Genomic DNA, 12,869 nt, shown 5'->3' with positions numbered 1-12,869 from the left:
CAAAGTCTGAAGCATTTTCTGTGGACCTTTACAGAAGAAGCTTTCCAATCCTGTTATAAGATAACTGAAGGAGTAGGTCTAAATAAGTAGGACAGAGACTGAGAATAGGTCCTTGAAGTGCTTCTTTGAGGAAATATCAGAGGTAGGAGAAACTGACAGAGAACAATCAATGATGTTAGGTGCTTCTGAGGACTGAGGATTGGCCATGGAATTTAACAAGATAGAAGTTTTTGGTCACCTGGATGATGCAAGTTTCTGTAAGACTGTAAGAGTACAAGTGTGATTAGAGTGAGTCCAGTGAGAATAAGAAATAGAATTAGAGACAACACAGAAAACTATTCCCTTCAGAACTCTTGCTATAAGTGGGATCAGAGAAATGGGGAATAAGTGATAGGGATGGGGGTCATAAAAATTGTCCCCCCCACCCTGATAGGTCATCTCATCTGGTCATTCCCATGCCGATGGGAACGATTCTGTGGAAGGTTAAGCATAGAACTGCAAGGAAGATGGAAGAATTGCTGGAATAATCTCCTTGACCTGGGAATAGACTGGAGATCTAGTGCATGAGTGGAGAAGGTGGCCTTGGGCTCACAGCATTCATTCATGTAATAAATAAATAAATAAATAGTAGGCAGACAGTGGTGGGAGCTTGTGGATGTTCTCTTTTGGCTGCTTCTATACTCTGAGTGAATTTGGAAGCAGGGGCAGCTACTTGAAGTGAGGTTTTACTAGAAAGTGTCACAATTTCTAAAAGAGAAGAGTGAGCATGGAAAAAAATGTGCAGAAGCCTCTGGTAATAAGTGGATTTTGGAAATGCAGCAGGTTTGCCGAGACTGGTAACCACCACTTGAGGTTAGTAGTCATGGCTTCCAAGTGAAAGTGGTCAGCATAGTGTGCTTTCTCCTGTGTTCCAGGGCATGATGAGGAGAGACGGAGGAAGGAACTGTTTTAACCAGGGTTGGAGTTTTGTCAGGTTGGTCAAATAAAGCAAGAACAGAAGAGGGAAGTTGAGGGAATCATCAAAGGGAAGGTTTTATTCTAGTTAGATTCTGACTTTTCTTTCGATGATAATTGCATTCCTCAATGCTTTTATTGTTTTCCAAACTACTTAAAGCTATGTCTGTGTTTCTCAGCAGGAAGTTGGCCCATGAGAAAACCTGTCACTGTGCAGCTTTTTTTCTAGGTTTATTGGGATATAATTGGCCTATAAATTGTGTGAATTTAAGGGGTCCAGTATATTGATTTGATATATTTACTTGCAAAATAATTTCCACCATGGGTTAGCTAACACCTCCATCACATCACATAGTTGCTATTGCTTTTTTGTGATGAGAACGTTTGAAAATTATTCTCACCAATGTTAAAATAATTAAGATGATATTATTAACGATCACCAGTAAGCTGTATATCAGATCCCCAGAACTCATTCATCTAATGACTGGAAGTTCATCTGACCAACATTGTGCAGTTTTGTAAACTATAGTAGGAATTTAAATTTTTGTTTTTAAAGTAAACATATTACTTTTAAGATTAATTCATTATTTCTGGAGATTATCCATGTGCATTATAGATTATTTGGTTCAGTCTAGGTTTAAGAATTAGAGGATCACTTACTTATTTGTGACTCATAGGTGAAGGACTTTTTCATGACATCTTTTTTTTTTTTTTTAATCAGTGTCCAAACCAGCACTGGGTCAACCTTGCTAATTTTGAAATGTTATCACTCTGAGAACATTGAAAAGCATTTGAGTAGATACACTTAAGTTGAAGTCATAGTAATAAACTACTAACAGAAAATTATATGTTTCTTGAGATTGCAAGCAAGAGAACTTTGTTTCTCTAGGAACTTTCCTCCAAAAAAAAAAAAAAGAGAGGAGTTTTCAGACCTAAAATATCTAAGGGTGTCTGCCTTAATAAAAGAGGTGGTAACTTCCATTATACAAGTATGTTTGGAAAGAAAGTGTTTACAGTGTTGCTGTTAATACGTTCAAAAATCTAAAGTACACTGAAAATATTGGAAGATATTATTACCATTACAAATTCCTTTGACATGTACTCTCTTTGAACAGCTTTATAAAAAGCTCGATACTCACGTGGCCTTAGTTGGTATGGAAATCTGGAATGAGGGGGATAAAATAAAGATAAGTCCAAATGCAAGCTTCACCTTGGAAAATTTTTCTAAATGGAGGGGAAGTGTCCTCCGAAGAAGAAAGCGTCATGATATTGCACAATTAATCACGTATGTATAGATTTTCCTCCTTTGTATGTTAAATGGTATTTAGCATAGAAACTTTCCAAAGACTTGGCAAAGCAAGTGGTATCTCAGGAGGCAGGGTAAGAGGAAGTGGCTTCCTCCTTAGGGAAAGGGAGTTAAAAGTTTTAAAATACTCATTTGACTCTGATGGTGAATATGCTCTTACCTTTGTTACAAGTATTTCTTTTTTTTCCATCTTTAAAGAAAAGCTAGCAATTTGGCAATGATTCATTAGAATTTTGTCTGTTTTGATTAGGTATACAGAAAGGAAAGATAGGTTTAGATAATGACAAGAGAAATTTCGATTCAATGTTTTAAAAGACCTGATTAGCTTTAAGCACTAGTCAGAACAAACTTCTAGGATTGAAAGAAAATGGCATATTATATTCTAATCCCATACCTCTACCCTTCAGGTGAAATGACTAATTAAAAAAAAAAACAGGAAGTAAATCTGGTGACTATAATTTAGACAAGACTGCGGAGGGTATGCCTCAAAAGAACTGGAAAAAATTCTGCTGAGTAATTTGCAGCTGGAATCAGATAGAAGGAAGCAGCAAGAAGTGACTTAAAAGTATTCAAGTTTTACTTCCTAACAAAACAGGAGTTGTTAAAGGAATTAAGAATTAATTAATACTCTGTGTTGATTATCTACTACACATATCAGCCTACAACTTCCTGACTTAAAATAAGTCTTCTTATGTTCTTGAGTGTGTTGTTTCCTGCCTGGTATAGTTGGGGCACAGGGCCTGGTTGGTCATCTCTGCATCTCCCGCTTTCATGTGGCTTCCTTTGACTGCCTCCAGCATGGCAGGCTCAGGGTTCTGGGTATCTTGCAAGGGGACTAATTTTCCCCCAGAAGAAGCATTCTAAGAGGACCAAGAGAAAGCTTCAAGACTTCCATGATTGAAACTTAGAAATCACAGTGTCTACTAGGTATTTATCCAAAGGATAAAAAAATAGCGATTCAATGGGGCACCTGCACCTGAATGTTTTTAACAACAATATCCATAATAACCAAAATATGGAAAGAGCCCATATGTCTATTGACAGGTGAATGGATAAAGAAGCTGTGGTATACACACATAGTGGAATATTACTCAGCCATCAGAAAGAATGAAATCTTGCCACTTGCAATGATGTGGATAAAACTAGAGAGTATTATGCTAAGCAAAATAAGTCAGTCAGAGAAAGACAAATACCATATGATTTCACTCATATGTGGAATTTAAGAAACAAAATAGATGAACATAGGGGAAAGGGAAGAAAAGTAAAATAAGATGAAAACAGAGGGAGGCATATCATAAGAGGCTCTTATGTATAGAGAACAAATTGGGGGTTACTAGAGGGTAGTTAGGTAGGACATGGGGTAACTGGATAATGGACATTAAAGAGGGCATTAAGTGGCAATCCAATATCAAGAGTAGATTTCCTGATTAGACTAGAATAAACAAAATAAAGGCACTAAAAAGTTACGATGGAAGGAAATAACTGTCCTTTCACTGAAAGTTCTTAAATTGAAAATTCTAGCCTTTACATGATAAACTAACAAAAGGTATATGTCTATACCTAGGCATAACCAGGTAAGAACCACTGAAAACAGGAACCAAAATAGCTAACTCCAAAATGGGAGAAGATTTTACTTATTCTAAATGAGCTGGTACTGAGTATTAAAACTACATAAATGCAGACTTAAGTATCAATAATTTTATAATATGATTTTTAAAGAGGATATAAATGCCACGAATCTTTAAAATATCATGTACAATGCAAAATACCATTTCAAAATAACATATGTGAAAATTTTCCAGAGGAAATGTAAAGTGGGAAAAAGTTCTCTAATTTTCCTTATTTTGCATGGCAAAATCAATAGTCCCCATTCTTGAGGATGATAACTGGGAAAATATAAGTTCAACTTTTAATTTAAATGCCTCTACTAAGGGAATTTTTTAAAGATTTTATTTATTTACTTGACAGAGAGATCACAAATAGGCAGAGAGGCAAGCAGAGAAAGAAGGGGAAGCCGGCTCCGATGCAGGACTCGATCCCAGGACCCTGGGATCATGACCTGAGCCGAAGGCAGAGGCTTTAACCCACTGAGCCACCCAGGCGCCCCGGGAATTTTTTAAATAATTGCATTCTTTGCAAATTATTACAGACAAATCAGGGCTAGGATGTTGAACAGATAGCAGGATAATAAAGGCAGCACATGGAATTATTATGAATTGTAAGAAAAACAAAATGAAACTAAAAAATAAAAATAAAAGTATGAAAGACAAAACCAACTGTCTATGCAAATAAATGCAAGTGGTTCAAATTCCTTTTCAGTAACAAATATTTCAATAACATAAATGCTTCAGTAACACAAGTATGTTCAGAATGGGTCCAAATTCCAAATCCCACTATAGCTAAAACAGTGCTTAAAGAGAACAAAAGTAAATGGGTATAAAAATATATGAGAGAAAAATATAAATTAAAACAAAGCACATGTGATAATAATAATATAAAAATAAGATATACATATATAAAATATTAAAAATGATTATATCCAGGTGCTTGTAGTTGGGTGATATGACAACCATCGCATACAGGAAAAAAAACCTAATGCAAAGTCAAAACCTGAAGGAAATATTTAAGTTATTATTCACAATGTGAGTTTCTCTGTTAACAATTTAGAGTTCTGGATTGTCTATAGAACATATAGTTGAGAATGGTAGGTTGTTATATAGTTTTTTTTTTCTTTCTTGCAGAGCAACAAAACTTTCTGGAACAACTGTGGGCCTTGCTTTCATGTCTACAATGTGCTCTCCTTATCATTCTGTTGGCATCGTTCAGGTTTGTTTGAAGATAAATTGTTGGTTCTACAGTTCAAGTGTGACAATTGCTCTTTTTTCTGGATCATGTAGTTTTTCTTGTTGTTGTTGATATGGTAACTAACATGGACTGAAATTCAAATGTTGAAATAGTCTTGCGTATCCATTATAAACCCAGCAAGGTCATAATGCATTATCTTTTTTGTATCTTCCTGGATTCACCAAGCTAACATACCTCGAGGATTTCTATATTCTATATAATCATGAGGGATATTAGTCTGTAGTTGTCTTTTCCTGTTATGTGTTTTTAAGGTTTTGTTATTAGGGCATATCTGGCCACATAAAATAATATATTCCCAACCCCTCAATTTTTTAGAATGTCTTAGTAAAATTGGCATCATTCCTTCCTAAAATATTTGGTAAAACTCATCAGTAAAACCACATGGGTCTGGTATTTTCCTTATGGAAAGGTTTTTAACTACAAGTATAATTTCTTCTGTAGGTAGAGAAGTCCTGTAGATACAGGACTACTACTGATACAGGTTATTTACCTTTTCTTGAGTGAGACTTGGTAATTTGTGTCTTTAAGAAAAGTGTCCATTTTATTTAAGTTGGCATAAATTTGTTGATGATATTCCTATAATATTGTTTTTTAAAAATCTGTATAATTTTTATATCTGTAGTGATGTCCTCTCTTGTTCACGATATTAGTAATTTACATCTTTTTCTCATGGTCAGTCTCACTGAGTTTATTAATTTTATTCATTCCTAAAAAACTGCTTTTGCTTTATTGATGCTCTGGGCTTTCCTGCTTTCAGTTTCATTGATTGCTGCTCTTGTCCTGATTATAGAATTTCTTTTGCTTTCTCTGCATTTAATTTGTCCTTTTTTTTCCCTATTACATAAGGAAGAATTTTAGATCATTCGAGACTTCTTTTCTTTCTTTATTTTTAATTAAATTTATTTATTTTCAGCATAACAGTATTCATTATTTTTTACCACACCCAGTGCTCCATGCAATCCGTGCCCTCTGTAATACCCACCACCCGGTACCCCAACCTCCCATCCCCCCGCCCCTTCAAAACCCTCAGATTGTTTTTCAGAGTCCATAGTCTCTCATGGTTCACCTCCCCTTCCAATTTCCCCCAACTCCCTTCCCCTCTCTATCTCCCCATGTCCTCCATGATATTTGTTATGCTCCACAAGTAAGTGAAACCATATAATAATTGACTTTCTTTGCTTGACTTATTTCACTCAGCATAATTTCTTCCAGTCCCGTCCATGTTGCTACAAAAGTTGGGTATTCATCCTTTCTGATGGAGGCATAATACTCCATAGTGTATATGGACCACATCTTCCTTATCCATTCGATATAAACATTTAATGCATAAATTTCCTGCCATGCACTGCTTTAGCTGAACCCATCATATTTAGATATGCATGTTTTCATTTTCATTGTTAAAAATATTCACTAATTTCTTCTGACCTCCTTTTTGATTCATGTATTATTTAGAAGTGTATATTTAGTTTCATTTGGTTCAGATCTGTGTATCCATTTGCTAAGGCTGTTATTAAAAAATACCCCAGAGTGTATGGCTTAAACAATACAAATGTGTTTTCTCAGAGTTTTGGAGGCTAAAAACTCAAGATCCAGATGTTGGTAGGTTAGGCTTAGTTTCACTTGAGGTCTTCCCCATTGGCTTGCAGATGCCCACCTTCTTGCTGTATCCTCAATGTGGCTTTTCTTCTGGCACATATCCCTTCCTTTTTACTCCTGTTGGATTAAGGCCCCAGGAGTATAGTCTCATTTAACCTTAATTATCTCCTTAGAAATCCTATCTCCAAAGACAGTCACATTGGTGGTTAAGGCTTCAACATATGAATTGGAGTGTGTGTGTTGGGGTGCCACAATTCAATCCATGATAGTCTAGGAACATACTTTGTAGAATTTTGGTATTTTTAAACTTTTTGAGGTTTATTCTTGGTCAATACTGCATATGAACTTGAAAAAGAATGTCTTCTGCCGTTATTGGATAGAGTGTTCTTTAATTATCAATGTCAAGTTAACTTACAGTGTTGTTCAGTTCTTTTGAATCATTTATGTAGAGAAACTAGTTAATATCCAAGTATAATTGTAGATTTGTCTATTCTTTTAAATCTGTAAGTTTTCACTTCATGTATTTTGAAGCTCTGTTGTTAAGTAAATACACAAATAGAGTTGTCAAATCTTTTGGAGAATTAATCCGTTTACTATTTCATGTTCCTCTTTTTTCCTGAAATATTCCTGTTCTGAAGCCTACCTTGTCTGATATAATTATAGTTACTCTGACATTTGTGGCTAAAGTTTGCTTGATACAACCTTTTCCTTACTTTTATTTTTCGCATATATTTTTCTCTATGTTTAAAGGTCTTAGGTAGACAGTATAAACTCATGTTTTACTTTTTATCTAATCTGACAATTTCTGTATTTTATTTAGTGTGTTTAAATCATTTATATGTAATATAATTATTGATATTGTTGAACTAAAAGCTTCCATCTTGCTAGATCTTTGCAATTCCATCTTTTCTATTTTTTTTCTGCCCTCTTTAGGGATTGAAGATTTCTTTAAAATAATTTTATTTATTTCCATTATTAGCTTTTAACTGTTATCTCTCTTTTTTATTTAATGGTTGCCCTGGTTTATTATATACCTCTGCTTGTCTGTTTTTACATTTACATTTACATTTTTACTCTTGTCCTCAGGATGCCTGGGTGGTGCTGGCAGTTAAGCATCAGACACTTTGGTCTCAGAGTGTCTCATGACCTCAGCTGTCTCATCAGACTGCTCAGGTCATGTTCTAAGTGTTGTGAGATTGAGCCCCACATCGGGCTCCATGCTCAGTGTGGAGTCGTCTGCTTAAGACTCTCTCTTCCTCTTCCCTGGCCCTCCTCCCTGTACACACAGTCTCTCTCTCTAAAAAATTAAGTAAAATTTTTGGGGCGCCTGGGTGGCTCAGTGGGTTAAAGCCTCTGCCTTCGGCTCAGGTCATGATCCCAGGGTCCTGGGATCGAGCCCCGCATCGGGCTCTCTGCTCCGCAGGGAGCCTGCTTCCTCCTCTCTCTCTGCCTGCCTCTCTGCCTGCTTGTGATCTCTGTCTGTCAAATAAATAAATAAAATCTTTAAAAAAAAATTAAGTAAAATTTTTTAAAAAAAGGAATATTCTTCAGCTGCTTCACATGTAGTATAAGAATATTATAGGAATATTCCTCTAAATACTCCTTTCCATTTCTTATGCTATTGTTATCATGTGCTTTACTTTACATGTATTAGAAATACACAATATATTGCTACTAATTTTTCGTAGTCATCTCTCAATGCAATTTAAAATAAGAAAAAAAATATTAGTATGCTTATCTTATCTCTACCTACATTCACCTTTATCACATTCCCAGTGCTCTCCATTTCTTTGTATAGTTACAGGTTTCTATCTGGTATTTATATATATTTTTTTCTTCCAAGAGATTTTTAAAAATATTAAAAAAAATATTTCCTGTAATACAGGTCTACAGTCAATGAATTCTTTTAGTTGCTTCAGATAACTCTCTCTCTCTTTTACTTTTGCATGTATTTTCACTGGGTTTGTAATTTTGAGTTAATAATGTTTTACTTTTAGAACTTCTAATTATTTCATTTCACTGTCTGCTGGATTGCAGGGTTCCTGATGAAGAGTGTGTTGTAAACTCTATCTTTGTTGCTCTAAAATGTGCCTTTTTTTCTACTTTAATATTTCTCCTTTCTTTTTAATTTTCTTCAATTTGATTATAATTGTGATATAACTAAGTGGGCGTTTGGGGAGAAATGGGTAATTTATCCCACTTAGTGTTCTCTGAATTTCTTGGGTCTGGGGCTTGTATTGTGATGAATTTTGGAAAATTCTGGGCCATTACTTGTTCACATATTTCTTCTATTTCATTCTGTCCCTTTTTTTTTTCCTAGGGATACCAGTTATATATATCTGTGACCATTCTATATTGCCCCTCAAAACTTCTATGCTCTGTTCTGTTGTTTGTTTGTTTTCTTTTTTATTCTTTTTGCACTTTGTGTTTCCATTTGAGTAATTTTTTTTCCATTTGAGTAATTTTTGTTGAACTATTAAAACCAGTGATTATTTCCTCAGCTATTCCAAATCTACTGTTGAGCCTATTGAAGACATCATTCATCTCTGTTATTGTCTTTTTCATTTCTAGCATTTCCATTTCAGTCTTTCTTATGGTGTTCAGCTCTGCCAAAATTACTCACCCAGACTTGTGTTCTATTCATCTTTTCCCCTGGAGCTTTTAACCAATTAATCATAGTTATTTTAAAGTATTGTGTGGTCATTCTAACATCCGGGTCATATATGAATCTGGATCTGTTGATTGGCAGGGTATTGCTTTTCTTTCTGTTTTTATTTTTTGTTTTCTTGGACACCTTACTATTTTTTGTTGAAAGTCAGACACCCTGAGAAAGACATTAGTCCAAGGTGTGTGTGTGTGTGTGTGTATGTGTGTGTGTGTGTGTTGGCTTGGAAATGATCATTTCTTTCCTTCGGCTAGGTCTCTTGCATGAGGATTTGAATCAATCTAGCAGGAATTGAGTTGGGTTTGGGATTTTGTTGTTGTTGCTGAGACTACTCTCAGTACGTCATAGGCTTTGAGTTATCCTCACATTATTTTGTGGTTAGAGTGAGGGCTGGTTTTCCAGAGGGTTTTTCTGAGTGTGTGTTTCACATTCATTTTTAGGTCTTTACTGGATTCCCCAAAGTTTCTTTAAGCCCTTAGTAGGCTACTGGTGGGAAGAGGACATTCTCCTTTGTTCTTATTAAATCTCAGTCTCATGTCCCTTAGTGTCTGGGGTAGTCCTAACAGTGCTCCTGTTCCATTGCCAGGTGGTGGAGACCTCTCATGACACTGCCCAGCATGTATTCATGCCCTTCCTTCCCCTTCCTTCCAGGGGTAGAGGCCGTGTGTGTGTGTGTGTGTGTGTGTGTGTGTGTGTGTGTGTTTCCCTTCCTGTTCCTTTTTTAGAGTTGCTTTGAGACTTCACCGGTGCTCTAGGTGGGACAAGATTTTCCACCATTTCTCTCAGAAGCTTAAAGCCCTTTAACTAGGTTTAGAGGTAGGACTAGAGTAAGGCAAGGGAGACCCTCCTTTCACCCTAAACGGTCATGTTTGTTCTGTGGCATAGAGGAGAATGATCCTGGAGGGGTTTCCTGCCTTTTCTGCTGCTGTTGGGTAAACTTTCCCATAGTTTCACTTGATGAGGTCCATGTGGAGAAAAGACAGTGAGTAGGTTGGAATTCCCCTATGTCTGAAGCTCCCCATTTTGTATATTTTCTTTCTGTACTGTACACACTCTGCCTTTATCAGTTTTAGGGTTTTTTTGTGTTTTGTTTTGTGTTGTTTTGGTTTTAGATTTTAGTATGAGTTATTACTGGCATCTGGTAGTATCTGGTATCTGGTAGTGTAAACAAATATTCGTGCCCTGACTTTCGCTGCAGATGTTAGCCTACCTTTCCTTGGATTTCAGGTTTGTTTGTTGCCTTGTGCCCTAAGCTGTGGATGAGTTCTATAAATTATGAATCTTACTTTGCCAAATGTTTTATTTATTATAAGTTGGGGAGTGACACTCTTTCCAGCCTGCTATAATCTGGTGGTGAGGAGCAAGGGTAAGGGTTTCTCTTTCGATTTTATCCAGTATTAGTCTTAGGCAGGTCATAGGTCTCAAAGGAAAAACTTTCTTAGGGACCTGCCTATCCTTCCCATGGCAGCAAAACTCTCCTTTCTATCTTTTGCAGGTCTTTTGAGGAAGAGTTTCCTGACTCACCTTCAGTGGGAGAAAATCTCAATTAATATCAATATGGGCTTCTGGGCTCAAGATTTTTGTCTTCCTGTTTCAAGAGTAGAGGGTGTGTGTGTGTGTGTGTGTGTGTGTGTGTGTGTGTGTTTGAGAGAGAGATTAAACCCATTCTCTAGCCATATTGAATCTTCAGTTCTACCCTAAGTTATCAGAGATTACTATTTCTCTTCCCAGTGGCTTTAGGCTTCTGTTCCTTGAAGGAGAAAGATCTGGATATGGCTTATGCTCTTATCCTGCAGCAACTGCTACTTCACTCCTCATGGCTCATTCCACCAAAAGAAGTTCTTTCTGTTCTACTACCTAGCTCCCAATGTTTATCATGAGCTATAGAGAGGAGGTCTCTCGAGAAATGTCTGTAAGTATGTGCAAAGCACCCTTGTTTCTGAGGTCCTGCTGATTCTATACTCTTACAGTGGACCATACTAGGCCTTTAGCAATTCATTTAAGAACTCAGATGAATTGCATCCCCAGTTGCAGGTACCTGACATGTCCTCCTCTTTGCCTTGCTGGAGATAATCCAGTTCTCATGTCAAATCTGTACTTGGGAGGGCCTGTCTCTTCTTAGTTTTCAGATCTGTGGATGTCCTGCAACCAGAATTGACTGATAGAATCAAGGAAAATTATAATTAAGTTTTTCTGTCTAGTCCTTTTGTTTAGTGCAAGAATAATGTTCTTCCCAGCTCTGCACATCTGAGGTGGAAGGGTGATATATATATATATCTCCAATATATCCTATGAGTTTGAGTTTGTGATAAGCTTCATAAGGTGAATAGAAGAAGTGAAATACATATTTTCTAAATTGAAAGAGCTTACCATATAATTGGAAAAGAAATCAGCCTCTTGGTGTTCATTCCAAAGGAAAGAAACATTGAAGTTATGAAAATAATTTATTAAAGGAAGATACCATAAATTTAAGGACCTCATAAGGCAATGTGGAAAGTCTAAGCCTATTTCCATTTTTCTTAATTTTTTTGGTTTGTTTTTGTTCCTCCTTGAGTAACTCCATCTTACTAAATAGGAAGGTTTACCAGGTTCATCTTGACAGAATGACTCAATATTATGAATTGTAAGTATTCACTTCCTATCTTACACAGTTGTTCCTTGTTTATCAGTCTTGCACTGTACTGTATGGATCTCTTTATTTGCTTCTTCAGATTGAAGTAGATAAGGAAATCAGGATTCTGTGGGTGGGTGTAACTGGCAGATTCTTGTCTCCCCTCTGGGAAATTACAGCCTGTGGTGATTCTGTAGTGCTGTTTTATCGCTCCTGGAAAAACCTGGAGCCCCCAGTGTGACACTTCTAATCAGAAATACTCTGGGAATGAAGTTGGTGACTAGCTGGACTTCATGCAATGGGACACGTGTAGAAGGGACTGATGTCTTGGTGGTACCAGAACTGAAAAAAGATACCAATGGTACTAAAGTCCTGGGTTAACATTTTCAGATGCCCATTAGCCAAACATATCAAAGGCCTTCAATCAAATTAGAAGGCATTAAAAACAAGCCAGTGGGAGTGGCAGATAGATTAGTTTTTTAAAAATTCTGATTCCTTATCATCGTTGAAGACATTTTGCCACTATCTTTCATGGCAGGAAACCACAGAAACGTTTCTCATTATAAATATTCCCCATTTAAAAGAATAAAGAGCAAACAATGAGCCCTGTGTTGTGCAATCAGTACCAAAGTTGCGTGTGTGTGAGAGAGAGCGAGCGAGCGAGAGGGAGAGTGAGGGAGGGAGAGAGAGAGAGACAGACAGAGGCAGGAGGAAAATAAAGGAGAGAAGGAGAAGGGGAGGGGAGGAAGAGAGATGGTGAGTAGTGAAAAGCTGAAGGTAAAGTCACTCTCTCTGCCCCAGTTAGTAAAACTAATTATACCCCGCGTGGTAATTTAGTTTGAAAACCAGAGGATCTGTTTCCCTATTCTTGC

General features: G+C 36.6%; 1 protein-coding gene across 4 annotated transcripts in view; it reads left to right on the top strand.

Moving 5' to 3' along the window:
- Positions 1–12,869, top strand: part of ADAM28 (ADAM metallopeptidase domain 28) — a 65,831-nt gene that overhangs the window by 27,535 nt on the left and 25,427 nt on the right. For all 4 annotated transcript variants that reach the window (XM_082727433.1, XM_082727432.1, XM_082727431.1 and 1 more), the window contains 2 exons: positions 2,070–2,239; positions 5,002–5,086. In XM_082727433.1, the coding sequence (XP_082583559.1) occupies positions 2,070–2,239; positions 5,002–5,086 (255 nt within the window). The remainder of the gene's footprint in view (positions 1–2,069; positions 2,240–5,001; positions 5,087–12,869) is intronic.

The sequence above is a fragment of the Mustela nivalis genome, assembly GCF_964662115.1.
Source record: "Mustela nivalis genome assembly, chromosome: 4".
NCBI lineage: Eukaryota > Metazoa > Chordata > Mammalia > Carnivora > Mustelidae > Mustela > Mustela nivalis.
Note: the sequence above shows the minus strand (reverse complement) of the source record. Positions and strands in the feature narration are given on the sequence as shown.